This window comes from Pelodiscus sinensis, chromosome 30 (genome assembly GCF_049634645.1).
Source record: "Pelodiscus sinensis isolate JC-2024 chromosome 30, ASM4963464v1, whole genome shotgun sequence".
In the NCBI taxonomy this organism is placed as follows: Eukaryota; Metazoa; Chordata; order Testudines; family Trionychidae; genus Pelodiscus; species Pelodiscus sinensis.
Genome location: NC_134740.1, coordinates 3,122,153 through 3,135,863, shown reverse-complemented (window position 1 = coordinate 3,135,863; position 13,711 = coordinate 3,122,153). Strand labels below are relative to the sequence as shown.

At 47.5% G+C, this 13,711-nt stretch overlaps 1 protein-coding gene across 1 annotated transcript; it reads right to left on the bottom strand.

The window, feature by feature from the left end:
- Window positions 1-3,150: 3,150 nt before the first annotated feature.
- On the bottom strand, window positions 3,151-4,083 carry LOC102446052 (olfactory receptor 13G1-like). Its single transcript, XM_006124811.2, has one exon. The coding sequence runs from the start codon at window positions 4,081-4,083 to the stop codon at window positions 3,151-3,153; it is 933 nt and encodes a 310-aa protein (XP_006124873.2).
- Window positions 4,084-13,711: the final 9,628 nt, after the last annotated feature.

Genomic DNA, 13,711 nt, shown 5'->3' with positions numbered 1-13,711 from the left:
CGTCTACACTACTGCTGAGTTCTGTCGACATAATGTCGACAGAACTCAGCAGTTTTGTCGACGCTGGTATACCTCATTTTACGAGGCATAACACCTTCTGTCGACAGAGTTCTGTCGACAGAAGGTGTTATTGCCTGTAGGGTTGCGTCTAGACTACAGGGTTCTGTCGACAAAGCAGCTTGTCTGGACGCTCTTTGTCAACAAAACTTCTGTCGACAAAACCCGGTAGTCTAGACGTACCCTTAATAGTCCTAGCCTTCAGAACCTCCTCAGGCAAGGAGTTCCACAGATTGACAATGCACCGTGTGAAGAAGAACTTCCTCTCCACTAGGATTTGACTTCCATTTTTTAAAAGATGTCTCTTTATCTCTCTCTGCTTCTTGTACATGTTTTTTTAAGCTACGGTGGCTCTTTTTTAGTTCTTCTATGTTTTCCTATGGCCTTGGTTCTCTAAGGACAATATTCCCCCCAGCAGACTTTCTACTGACACCAACTAAGCTCCAGAGAAGGTCTTCAGAGGAACCTCACTGGCGTCGGGGGGCCGGGGGTGGGTGAATGACACCCCAAAGGGAGAGGCATCTTAAGAGCTTGAAGCCAGATTCTGCCGGACTCTGAGCAACACCTTGGCCCACTTTGGGACGTCAGTTCTTAAATCCCAGATTTAGGCTCCCCCTGGGAGCCACACAACCCCTCTGAGGGACCACCTACCCCTGAGGGGCCTAACTCGGCACCTCACTGTTCGCTGCCCAGGTTGCCTCGGCAACCACATTTTGGCTTCCGAACATGGGCCTGCTGCTTTCAGGCACCCAGGGCCCCATGTCATCCCTCAATCCCCCGGCCAGCGGAAAGCAGAGGTTGTCCAGCCTGTCTCACTTGGGCTCAGAGCCTGTTGGTCTCCACACAAAATCCCCCATAGAGGAGCTGGCAGGTGTCTCGCCTGTGACCCCTTAGCGCAGGATATGACGGGGAGGGGGGGCTGTTTCCATGCCGTTCTGTGCCTGGCAAGAAGGCAGGAAGGCCGACGGCATTATGGGGTGCATTAGGAGACGCATTGCCAGCACATCTAGAGAAGTGATTATTCCCCTATATTTAGCACTGGTGAGGCCACAATTGGGGTACGTCTAGACTACAGGGTTTTGTCGACAGAAGTTTTGTCTCCAGTGATGAAGTCTCCACCACCTCCCTAGGCAACTCATTCCAGTGTTTAACCATCCTGACTGGTAGGAAGTTTTTCCTAATGTCCAACCTAAACCTCCCTTGCTGCAGTTTAAGAAGCCTATTGCTTCTTGTCCTATCCTCAGAGGTCAAGGAGAACAATTTTTTCTCCCTCCTCCTTGTAAGACTCTTTTACATATCTGAAAACCACTATCACGTCCCCTCTATGTCTTCTCTTTTCCAAACAAAACAAGCCCAATTCTTTCAGGGTACGTCTACACTAGCCCCGTAGATCGAGCTAGGGAGGCTAATGAGGGTGACCGAAATTACAAATCAAGCCCGGGATTTAAATATCCCATGCTTAATTTTCATGTTCCTGGCCGGTCGCCATTTTAGAAATCGACTAGCCCAAAGTAACTGCCGCATCTACACACGGCAGTGAAACAGGATTCCGATTTAAAGCCCTAACTCGAATTAGCTGGTATTCCTCCTGCAATGAGGTAGACGTACCCTCAGTCTTCCTTCATAAGTCATGTTGTCTAGATCTTTCATCATTTTCTTAGCTCTTCTCTGGACCTTCTCCAATTTCTCCACTTCTTTCCTGAAATGTGCTGCCCAAAACTGGATGCAATGCTCCCATTGGGAACTGATCAGTACACAGTAGAGAAGAATTACTTCCCATGTGTTACTCACACCTCTTCTGTTAATGCATCCCAGAATGATGTTTGTTTTTTCCCAGTAATATCACAACAACACCTCATGGAGTGGAGACTGGCAGACCCTCAGAGATATGTGTTTGCAAGATTTGGTAGGGGTTACTGTCTCATAAGACAATAAGGATCAGAGAGAAAGAAAATTTGAATTTTTTGGTATCATATTTACTCATTCAGGGTATGTCCACACTGCAGAGTTTTGTTGGAAAAACAGCCGGTTTTCCGACAAAACGTGAGTTACATCCTGAGTTACATCCATACTGCAATTGTATTCTTCTGAAGGTAAATCGAAAGAACAGTTTTTTTTTCCAGCATTGGTAATCCTCTTTCTACGAGGAAGAAGTCTTTTTCCGAATGAGCTCTTTTGGAAAAGGCATGTGCGGACAGGAAAAGGGAGTTCTTTTGCAAGAAGAAGAAAGAGGAAAAAGCACAGGTGCTCTGGAGGCCATAGACATCACAGCTGACTTGGGAGAGAGTGTCGATTCAGTCTGGCTGCTATTTTTCAAAAAAGCAGATCGCTTTTTCAATGCGCTTTTGTGTGTGGACGCTTTCTATTGGAAGAAGATTTTTTGGATGATCTCATCTGAAAAAAGGTTCTTCTGAAAGAAGCCTGAAGTCTAGATATAGCCTTAGGCAGAAAACAGAACACTGTGGAAAGTGTGGTAGAATCTCCCTCTCTGGAGGTGGTGGATTCTCCCTCTCTGGAGATATTTAAGAACAGGTTAGATAGATAGACATCTGTCAGGGATGGTGTAGACGGAGCTTGGTCCTGCCTTGAGGGTGGGGGGCTGGACTCGATGACCTCTTGAGGTCCCTTCCAGTCCTATTATTCTGTGATTCTATGACCAGTAATACTGCATGTGAGGTATAGGGCTACACCATGGGACAAATATTTATTTCTATTAAAGCATCAAAAGAATTTTTCCAGGTCACTTAATATACATTAAAAATACGTTTTAGGTGCCTACATGCTTTTGAAAATCCCACAGAATGTCCCAATATCTTTTAAATTCTGACTCCACATGACTTTTCCCAGCTAGCATGACCAATGCATTCCAACAGTTTCTGTCCAAAACTAATGTAAATTGGCACCATCCTACTGCTGTCAGTATGACAGATTTGTCCAGGGTGCAAATCATTGTCGTTACAGTGACATGGAAGAACGATAGGGTAAATTTATGTCTCTCCAAGTCTATCGCTGTGCATTAATTCACACCACCTGTGGGCCTGACTTAGCAGAAACAAGGAAGATAAGAATTGGGTTCACTGTTGGAAAAAAATGCTATTTTCTGATGAAGGGAAGGATTTTCCTGAAGGCCACTTTGACTTCATTGTTGCGTAGACTGTATATTAGAGGGTTCAAGATGGGCGTCACTAGGGTGTACAGAACGGCCACTATCTTGTCCTTAGCCCGTGAGTGACTGGAGGTCGGCCGGATGTAGATGTAGATGAGGGTGGAGTAGTACAAGGTGACCACTAGCAGGTGGGAAGAGCAGGTGGAGAAGGCTCTCTGCTTCCCTTTGGTGCTCTGGATTTTCAAGATGGTGATGATGATGAAGCTGTAGGACATGGCAGTCAGCAGGAAGTTCCCCATGGCCAGGAATATGTCCGCCAGGAACATCATGACCTCGTTGAGGTAGGTGGAGCTGCAGGACAGGGCCAGCACGGTGGGAAACTCACAGAAGAAATGCTGGATGAGGCGGGATCTACAAAAATCCAGGCGCAGCACAAGCAAGATGTTGATGAAGGAACTGCCAGTGCCAATCGCCCAGGCAACAGCCACTAAACAGAGGCAAATCTCCTTCCTCATGAGTTTGACATAGTGCAAGGGGTGGCAAATGGCAACATAGCGGTCATACGACATGACAGTGAGTAGAAGAAGCTCCGTCCCCAGCGATGCCGTGAAGACAAAGAGTTGGGTGATGCAGCCACCAAAGGAGATGGTTTTCTTCTCCTGCATCAGGTGTTCCAGCATTTTCGGTAGAACCGAGGACGTACACAAAATGTCAACCAGAGCCAAATTGGTGATGAAGTAATACATGGGGGTGTGGAGAGGTGGGTGGAGGACAATAGCCACAATGATCAGAGAATTACTCAGGAGGACAGTGGTATAGAGGCCCAGGAACAGTGCAAAGAATAGCCTCTGGTGGTGCGAATGTTCCAAGAGCCCCTGCAGGATGAAATCCGTCACCCTGGTGTGGTTACCGGGTCCCATGGCTTGAGTTCTCCTTCTGCAGCAAGGAAGATGAACGTTTTGGTCAGGAATTGCATGAGAAACTACAGCAATATGGCAAAAGAAACAACTAGACAGAGCAATATAGCTAGCTAGCCAAACAGGTAAGTTGGTAGGTAAATAGGTAGGTGAGTGGATGGATGGATGGAGAAGTGAGTATTGGTATAGATGGATGGACAGGTGAGTATGGGGAGGGATGGGTGGATGGATGGATGGACAAACAGGTGAGTATGGGGAGGGAGGGATGGATGGACGGACAGGTGAGTATGGGGATGGATGGATGGATGGATGGATGGATGGATGGTAAGTGAGTATGGGGATGGATGGATGGATGGATGGATGGATGGGGGGATGGATGGATGGATGGATGGATGGATGGATGGATGGATGGATAAGTGAGTATGAGGATGGACAGATGGACAGACAGGTGAGTATGGGGAGGGAGGGATGAATGGATGGACGGATGGACGGACAGGTGAGTATGGGGATGGATGGATGGATGGATGGATGGATGGATGGATGGATGTACAGGTCAGTACAGGGACAGACAGACAGACAGATAGATCCTCTTGACGAGGTACAGTAAGTATTTAACCCATCATAGAAACAAATGAACCTAAGTTTAGAATACATTAGCACAATAATCTACCTCAGCAACTGGATCTATATTCTCCCAACATTTGAGCATAGAAGGGTCGGCAGAACTGTTCTGATGCTCTCAACTACAGGTGCACAAAGACTTTTGGACTGTTCACAAAAACCGCAAGACATAGGAATTCACAATATGATCTTCACAATCTTTCCTACGCCAGTCGTCTTAGAAACCAAGACTGCACTTTGCAAACTCTTTTCACAAATTTCACCTGTTGCAACCTGGGAGATGTTCAGTATGTACACACCGCACACAATATACAAAAAAATAACATAATAATATGCATGTTTAAGTGGAATCAAGGTGGACAAAATGAAAGGTTTGATGCCTCTTTAACTAACATCACTGTCAATTAGCTATAACTCCATTGCTGTCAATGGGGATGGAGAAGGTGGATTATCAAATGAGTAGAATGACATTGGTATAAAAGTTGCGTAAAGCAGCGGGGAACCATTCACTACAAAATTATACGGAGGGTCTTCCCTACTGCACCACTGTTAAGCCTCCATTTATTGTCTTTGGACCTCTCCGATCTTATAGTCCTAATTGCTGCTTTACTGTTTGTCAATTTCTCTCTCACTCCCACAGTAAATTATCGGGGCCAAGAAATTGAACTATGCATGAGATCGTAGTAGAGTAAGTTAGAATAATAGAATGATAGAGTTTGAGGGGACCTCATCGCTCATCTAGTTTCCCTCCCACATTCCCCGGCCAACGTACATGATTAGTTGGGTCTAAACATCTAAGACAGATGGCTGTTCAGCCTTCATTTAAATACCTCCATTGAAGGAACTTTCATGATGCCCCTAAGCATATTACAGTCATTTAAAGAAACCACACCCTTTGCATTATATTTTGAATTCAATTGCCAACTTTTGCGGCACAAACTAAAAGCGGTGACTCTTGTGTATCAAAAATCAGCATTACAATACAGCCACTCCCCGAGTTATGACCAGCTCCACTTACGACCATCCACACTTAGGACCAAAGCGATCGTAAATGCGGATCCGAGTTAAGAATGGCGATCCAAGTTACGAACAGCGCGGTCGCCATGTAACTCTATGGGATCCAAGTTATGAATACTTCGAGTTACGGACCAAGTGTTGGTCCGTAACTCGTTCGTAACTTGGGGAGCGTCTGTATTATATCACAATGGACATTAATGTCAATGACAATTAAATTCAAAGGAACTCCACTAATGGATGTGAATTTACATCAGATTTTCATTCATCAAATTGGAGATCAGAACTTGATCCAATATTCCCCAAAGCAGTGCTGAACATGTGTTGTCCTATAAAAAGCTTTTGGGCAAAGAACAAAAATTAAAGCAAAACCCAGAAATTCATCTTAGTTCCATTTTCAACAGTGTATTCATTGCTCGTAATGGCAGCGGTAGAAATGCATATTCCTGCAAAAAGCATTTGGACAAGGAACAAAAATTAAAACAAAACACAGAAGTTCAACTGAGCTCCATTTTCGAAAGCATATATAGGGATTCATCAGTCAACTTGTTGCATTGCAGTAGGTACCTACCTTAGAAACTTTGAAATACCAGCCTAAAAAGGTCAGAAAGCTTGAGTTAGAAGCGCCCCTTATGAACAATCAAAAACTCAAGCAAATGAGAAAGAGAAGGATTCTCGCCTTTCACTTAAATATCTAATATAATGGACCAATTTATAATTTAAACACCAAGACTGACTTATGACTCACTCCTCTTCATATATAGTAGCCTTCTATAAAGAGATCATGAATCTCTTGTGAATCTGAACAAGAGTTAATGCTCAAACAAAGCCTCAAAGGAGAAGTCAAATGTGACTCACCTAAATCAGTTTGAAGAAACTTTCCACATTAAGTTTGCAAAAATCCTCTTTAAGGCTGTGTCTAGACTACACAGTTCTTCTGGGAAAAGATACTCACATTGCAAACCACAATTGCGTAGCTTTTTCTGCTTCTTTTTTCAGAAGAGGCTTTTCCGACATTTGGCCCGTCTACACTGGGCCAAAGGATGTGAAAAAACCCTTTTGGAACTTCCCTGCTTCCTCTTAAAATGAGATTTACAGTGATGCTGAAAAAAATGTGTCTGCTTTTCCGAAAAAATATTTCACAAGAGCAGACGTGTTCCTCTGCAGTTTAGACGTACCCTAAGTGAAGTTCAAATATATAGTCTTCTGCATTTTCCAGGAGAAAGCATTTTTTCCCCACCCATGTATTTCTGTCTGAATATACTGGTACCTATAGATTCCATATTAAACAGTCATTTTTAATTTTAATGTATAAAGCTTTTGCTTCCAGCAGCTTGTTTTTATATTGTCTTTGCTGGATTAATATGCAGAATATATGTGGAAGTTCTCTGTGTATTTCTAATTAGCAAATTTACCCAATATTGATCGGATCCTTAACTCAAGTAAAGGGTGGGTTTTTTTTTTTTTGTAAAATACAAATGTACAAGGAAAATGTGCATGCTTTATTTAAATAATTTCTTGTATATATATATAAATAACACTGTTATTTTGATTACATTAATTTTTATTTTGGAATACTTTAAAAAGGGATTGTAACAACTTTTCCACCTAATGTTTAGTACGTGTTTTTAAAATAGGAATTCCATCCACTGTATTTTTTTCTTCCCCCTGTAAACTTTTATGAGTCACTATGTTTTAACAAAAAAAGAACTCTAGACAATTTGGTCTCCGATAACATTTACTTCTAGTTTTCAAATCTTAAACACTGATTTAGCTGCATCAAAACAGAGCCCTAGAATCACAGAAACACTGAATTGGAAGAGACCTCAGGAAGTCATCAGGTCCAACCTCCAGCCCAAAGCAGGACCAACCCTGACTAACTACTTACTCCAAATGTCTCCATTGTATGTAAGATTTATTGAGAGGCACTCCTATTCCAGGGATATCCTATTTTTCTGTCTCAATCTTGGTTCCTCCTCTTTCAGCATTTCCTCAGTTATGTCCAGTTTGAGGACTGTCCTTGATTTGGTGAGTCTGTCTCCTTTCTGTATGGTTTTAGGAGAACAGTCCCATTCTAGGTACATCCCGTTTTCCTGGCACAACCAAACCCTTATGTTCCCTTCAGTTACGATAAGACGAAGCTATATACTGAATTTGGTGGTCGAAGAATGTACTGTGTGAGATAAAAACAGCACACTCTCTAAAATATATAGTAGATTTAACCATAGAAAAGGAAAGGAACCACCAAAATTCCATCAATAAAATATTGTCAGGGATGGTCTAGATGGTGCTTGGTCTGGAAGGTCCCTTGAAGTTTTAGTGTTCCATGATTTTGCACCATGAAGAGTACCAATGAAACCTGATTTCAAGTTGGGCCTTTCGGTGGTATAATCATCATCATCGTCATCAACGCTATATTGGCGTGGTCAATACATTTTATTCATATTCCTCGTTCTCATTTCACAGACTAGTGGCCTGGTTTGAATTTGTTTCTCTAAGGGTATGTCTACACTACAAAGTTAATTTGAAATAACACTCTTTATTTCGAATGAACTTGAATAGCGTCTACAAAGCCAAACCGCTATTTCAAAATAAATTTGAAATAGCGGAGCCCTTATTTCGAATTTGGTAAACCTCATTCTACGAGGAGTAACACCAAATTGGAAATAGCTATTTCGAATTAAGTGCTGTGTAGACACTTCATTCGAAATAGGGGGCCTCCAGCCCTTCCCAGGGAGCCCTGGTGGCCACTCTGGGCACAACCAGGAAAACTTACTCTCCTCTCCCCCAGCCCCGGAGCCATTAAAGGGGTAGACCCTGGCCACAGGGCCTGTGCCAGCTCCCAGCCTGCCAGCCCAGAGCCAGCAGTGGCCACCGGGGCACTTGATCCAGTGGCCCCAAAACAGGAGCCAGCAAGCCACTGGCAGCCAGCCCTCCACCGCTCCCCAGGAGCAGTCTGCCAGCTCCCAGGAGCCTGACAGGGGCTGGAGAAGGCGGGCGCCTTCCTGGTCCAGGGTGGAGATCACGGACCTTATTCAGGTTTGAGGGGGATGCCCCCAACTTCCATGATCTCAGCCCCAGATGGAGGAACAAGGCCGCCTATGGCAGGGTAGCTGCCAGCCTGGCCACCAAAGGCCACATGTGAACCCAGGAGCATGAAAGTCAGGCTGGTCCGGTGAGACCCCCCAACTCTAAGCCCAGAGCTTCCCCTCCCCCTTCTTCCACTGGCTTCCCCCTTCCAGCTCTCTCCTCCCAGATTTCCCCCACCCCTCTCCCACCCTCTCTCTTCCCCTCTCCCACCTCCTTTTCCCAGTCTCCCCAAAGGTCCATCCCCCCCAGTTTTGTTCAATAAACCCAGTTTCTGTTTTTGAACATACGTGTCTTTTATTTGACATCAGGAAGGGGGGCTAGGGAGGGGTGAGTGGAAGGACGTGAGGGAGGAATGGGGCACGAGCCCCCGGTGGGGAGGACCGGGGAGGCTCTGAGGGCTTCTTGGGGTGAACGCTCTCCCTCAGGGCCTCCTGGATCCTGACAGCCCCTCGATGGACCCCCTCGGATGGCAGCCTGCAGCAAGTGCAGCCGGGCTGATGGCAACGACCCCACGAGATGCACGTGCCCGGGGCAGCTCTGGCTCCATGTGGCCGAGTGCTGTGGTGTCCCAAGTGCGGGCACTCAGGGCACTCCAAGCCAGGACTGCTTTGCTGTCCCTCATCGAGGTAGACAAGCAAGTGGGGAACCCGGAGAACTGTCTGTCCGGGGTCGGGTCCCTTTAAGCACAGAGCTCAGTTAGCCTCAGGCAGCAGCCCCACACACTAAGTCCTAACCTGATGCCCTGCCGGCACTGGTTCCAGCCAGCCTTAACCTCGGTTCAGGGTCCACTCAGTGTGGACGCGCTATTTCGAAATCGCAAAATGCCTCGATCCATCCGCGACTGTTCTATTACCACACTACGTTTGTCAGTGGTAATTCCACACGCCAGCCACAATGGGACTTGCTGAATTTGGACGAGATAGCAGTATCCCATCACTGCCAAGATTTGCTTTTTTTTTTATCGTTAATCTACAAGAGGGCATAGCCCATGGGTCTGAATCCTGGTAACGCTGGGGCCAATGGGAATCAGTTCTGGAGTCCAATGGTTGGGGTTGCAATGTCTTGAGATGGTCAAGCTAATGGTTTCTGAGCCGTCTGAGGACCCACATCAAACCCTAGGGCTGACAGAGATCTCAGGAGGCACTGAGTCCAGCCTCCTGCCCAAAGCAGGACCAACCCAACTAAATCAACCCAGCCAGGGCTTGGTCAAGCCAGGACTTCAAAACCTCTAGGGATGGAGATTCCATCCCCTCCCTAAGGAACCCATCCCAGTGCTTCCCCACCCGCCTCGGGAAATCGTTTTCCTAATCACGTAGACCACCCCATTGCAATTTGAGACCATTGCTCCTCGTTCTCCCATCTGCCACCCCTGAGAACAGCCTCTCTCCATCCTCTTTGGAACCCCCTGCAGGAAGTTGAAGGCTACTCTCAAATCCCCCCTCACTCTTCTCTTCTGCAGATTAAACAAGCCCGAATCCTGCCACCTCTCCTCATAGGTCATGGGCTCCAGCCACTGAATCACTCCACCACCAGAAGCTGAGGTTCTGAGGCACCCACGCTGTTTCCTCAGATGCTGCAAATCCACCTTTCCTAGCCACATACCTCAGCGTTGGGGTGTCTTAGGGCCTGTCAGTCACTGACATGCACGATTTGCTGCCAACACACCCCTAAGATTAAGGGAAGAGACTTTATCCCCATTTCCCAGCTGGGAACACTGAGGTAACGGGCCGATTCAGTGACTTCTGCTGTCACCCTGGTCGCCCTCAGGTCCTGTTGACTCCAAATGGATTTAGGGGTCGTGTACGCCAGTTGAGGGATCTCGAGTTTTTACACCAATGGAGGTAGGCCTGGTGGATATCAGCTGTTGTCTGGCACCGTGATTTCAATGGGGCAATGGCTGATTTATGTCAGTGCACTCCAAAGTCGCTACAGCCCATTTACGCTAGTTGGGATCCGGCTTCAGTGATTTTAAGGGTGTCACCGAGGGCACAGATGGGACTCTGAGCTGGCAGGGAAAACAGGAGTTTTATGAGTCCGCAGGGACTCAGCGTAGAACAGACTTGTCAGCACAGGAACGAGGAGCAGCCCGGATCATCCGTTTTAGGGAGACGGGGGCCCCAAAACGGGGGCCCTGATCCCCTTCCCGTGGACCCCAAGCCAGCGAGACTCAGCCACCCCCATTCATGCTCCTCCTCCAGCCTTTGTCCTGCGACCTGGGCAAACGGGGTCACCCCATCGCACCCCCTCCCCGGCTCAGATTGCAAACGGCTTCAGCCGCTGTGTTTACACGGAACAGGTGCTCACACCGCAATTCCCACCCGCCTCTAGGCACCGGTGCCGCGCCCGGGGGAAACTGAGGCACGCACACACATACGGGGTTATTCAAGGATGCTTGAACCCACATGCAATATCACCGGGAGAATGCAATCTTCGCTTGGTCACACATGGTACCAAGGCAGGTTAACACCAGCTGGGGAGATGGCCCACAGGATTAGAGTCTGTTTTTTTTTTCTAGACCGCCGAGGGGATTTGGACACCCGATCCCCATTCCTTTTAAGTTGAAATTGTCAGCTTAAAGATTCTGCTCGTGGTCACGCCGGGAGTCCAGGGCCAAGCCTGGGCCAGATCTGAGATTTCCAAGTCAGATACGTATCACCTCCAGGCTGGAACAGCTGGGTGAAAGCCTCTGTCCAGATTTTAAAGGTATTTAGGGGCCTAATGGGAATTCACAAAGGGCCTTGGCCCCTCAGACATCTAAAACGGTATCACAAGAAGGAGGTTCAGGTTGGACATTAGGAAAAAGTTCCTACCTGTCAGGGTGGTTAAACACTGGAATAAATTGCCCAGGGAGGTTGTGGAATCTCCATCTCCGGAGATATTTAAGAGCAGGTTAGATAAATGTCTATCAGGGATAGTCTAGACAGTATTTGGTCCTGCCATGAGGGCAGGGGACTTGACTCGATGACCTCTCGAGGTCCCTTCCAGTCCTAGTGTTCTATAATTCTATGATTCAGACTCCTAAATGGGGATCAGGTGCTTCGAGAGTTTAGAAAATAACACTGGGTGTGTAAAGATCTTTACAAATCGGACCCCAGATGTACACCCCAGAGCCGGTGCCAACCGAGGTCCTGCCCTGAGGTGTTTTTCGGCCTAGTTTTGTGGGTTAAGGTGTGAGGTTTCAAGGGCAGACGTGGTCTGGGAGAAGAAGAGATAAAATACACGTGGAAAATATTCCTTTTGCCTGGAGCGCCCTGGGTGTAAATGAAAATTGTAACCCCACTCCCCCCGAAATGAATTGATTGAGGAAGGTTTTTGCATGTACTAACGGGCTGATGCATTGATTTGTGGGGAATGCGGGGCAATGTGGGTGTTTCGAGCTGCATGGAAGAATGAGGCTGGGGTTTGCAATGGGGCCCAAGGGAATTAGGCACCGGAGTTAGACTGGATGTCCGTGGAGGTTGGGGGTAGGGGACTTCTGGGATCTCCTTTTAAAATGCTCTTCTGTGGCAGTGGCATAGATTCTAAAGGGGTGTGTGTGTGTGTGTGTGTGTGTGTGTGTGTGTGTGTTTAGGCCTTTGCTGAGGCCTCTTCCTTGTATGTATGACTCTGCCCCAATGTGAGTACTTACAATGTGGTACTGCCCCCTGCTGGACTGTACAGGATCTGCTTAGTTTTTGTGTGAGTACATGTGTGTCTGTGTGTGCCTGTACATGTGTGCATATCTGTGTGTGCATTTGCGTGTCTGTGTGTGTGTTTGTATGTGGGTCTGTGTGTCTGTGTGTCTCCATGTGTGTGTGTGTGTGTCTGTACATGTGTATTTGTGTGTGTGACTGTGTGTGTGCCTATGTGCATTTGTGTGTCTGTTAGTGTGTGTGTGCCTGTGTGTGTGCATGTGTGTGTATCTGTACATGTGTTTGTATGTGTGTCTGTGAGTGTGTCTGTACATATCTGTCTGTGTGTGCATTTGTGTGTCTGTGCGTGCATGCATGTGTGCATGCCTGTTTGTGTGTCTGCATATGAGTGTGTGCGTGTGTGTGGATGCCTGTGCAGGTGTGTGTTTGTGTTTGTGTTTGTGTGTCTGTGTGTGTCTCTGTGTGTGTGTTTGTACACGTGTGTTTGTGTGTATGTTTGTGAGGGTGTCTGTGCATGTGTGTTGGTGTGTGCATTTGTGTGTCTGTGGGTGTCTGCATATGAGTGTGTGTTTGTGTCTGCCTGTGCATGTGCGTGTGTATGTCTGTGTTTGCATGTCTGTGTCTGTGCGCGTGTGTGTCTGTGTGTGTTCAGAGCCTGGCTCCAGCCTGAGACACAATCTCTGCCGAGTTGTTTCAATGCCATAGGAGGCGCCATGCCCCTGCGTTTGCAGAACGAGGCTCAGAGCCCGGCTGTGCGAGTGATACAACCCAGGGCAGCTGTACCCCGCATGGCCATTGCCACAGACCAGCGCCCTCGGGCGTCCCTGTGACTTCTGGTGCCCTACACAGCCCGATCCCCACCCCCACCCCGCCAGGGAGCAGGGCCGCCACTCTGTGGGGGCGGGAACCGGGCAGGGAGGCTGGTGAGGGATTGGGGCCTCCAGAGCTGGAAGCCAAGGGTGGGAGGCGGGTGATTCAGCTGCCGGAGCAGGGAGACAGGGGGTGAGGGGCTGGGAGATTGGACCCCCAGGGCCGGGGGGCAGAGCAGGAGGTGGGGATAGAAGATGGAGGCTGTTTGCACCAGCATTAGGCATACACAGTAAAGGGCACTAGTTACCCTGGGGCACAGAAGTGTCCCGAATTTTCTGGTGCCCCACACACTATAGAGCGCTAGTTAACCTGGGCCCGAATTTTCTGGTGCCCCACACTCTATAGAGCGCAAGTTAACCTGGGCCCGAATTTTCTGGTGCCCCACACTCTATAGAGCACAAGTT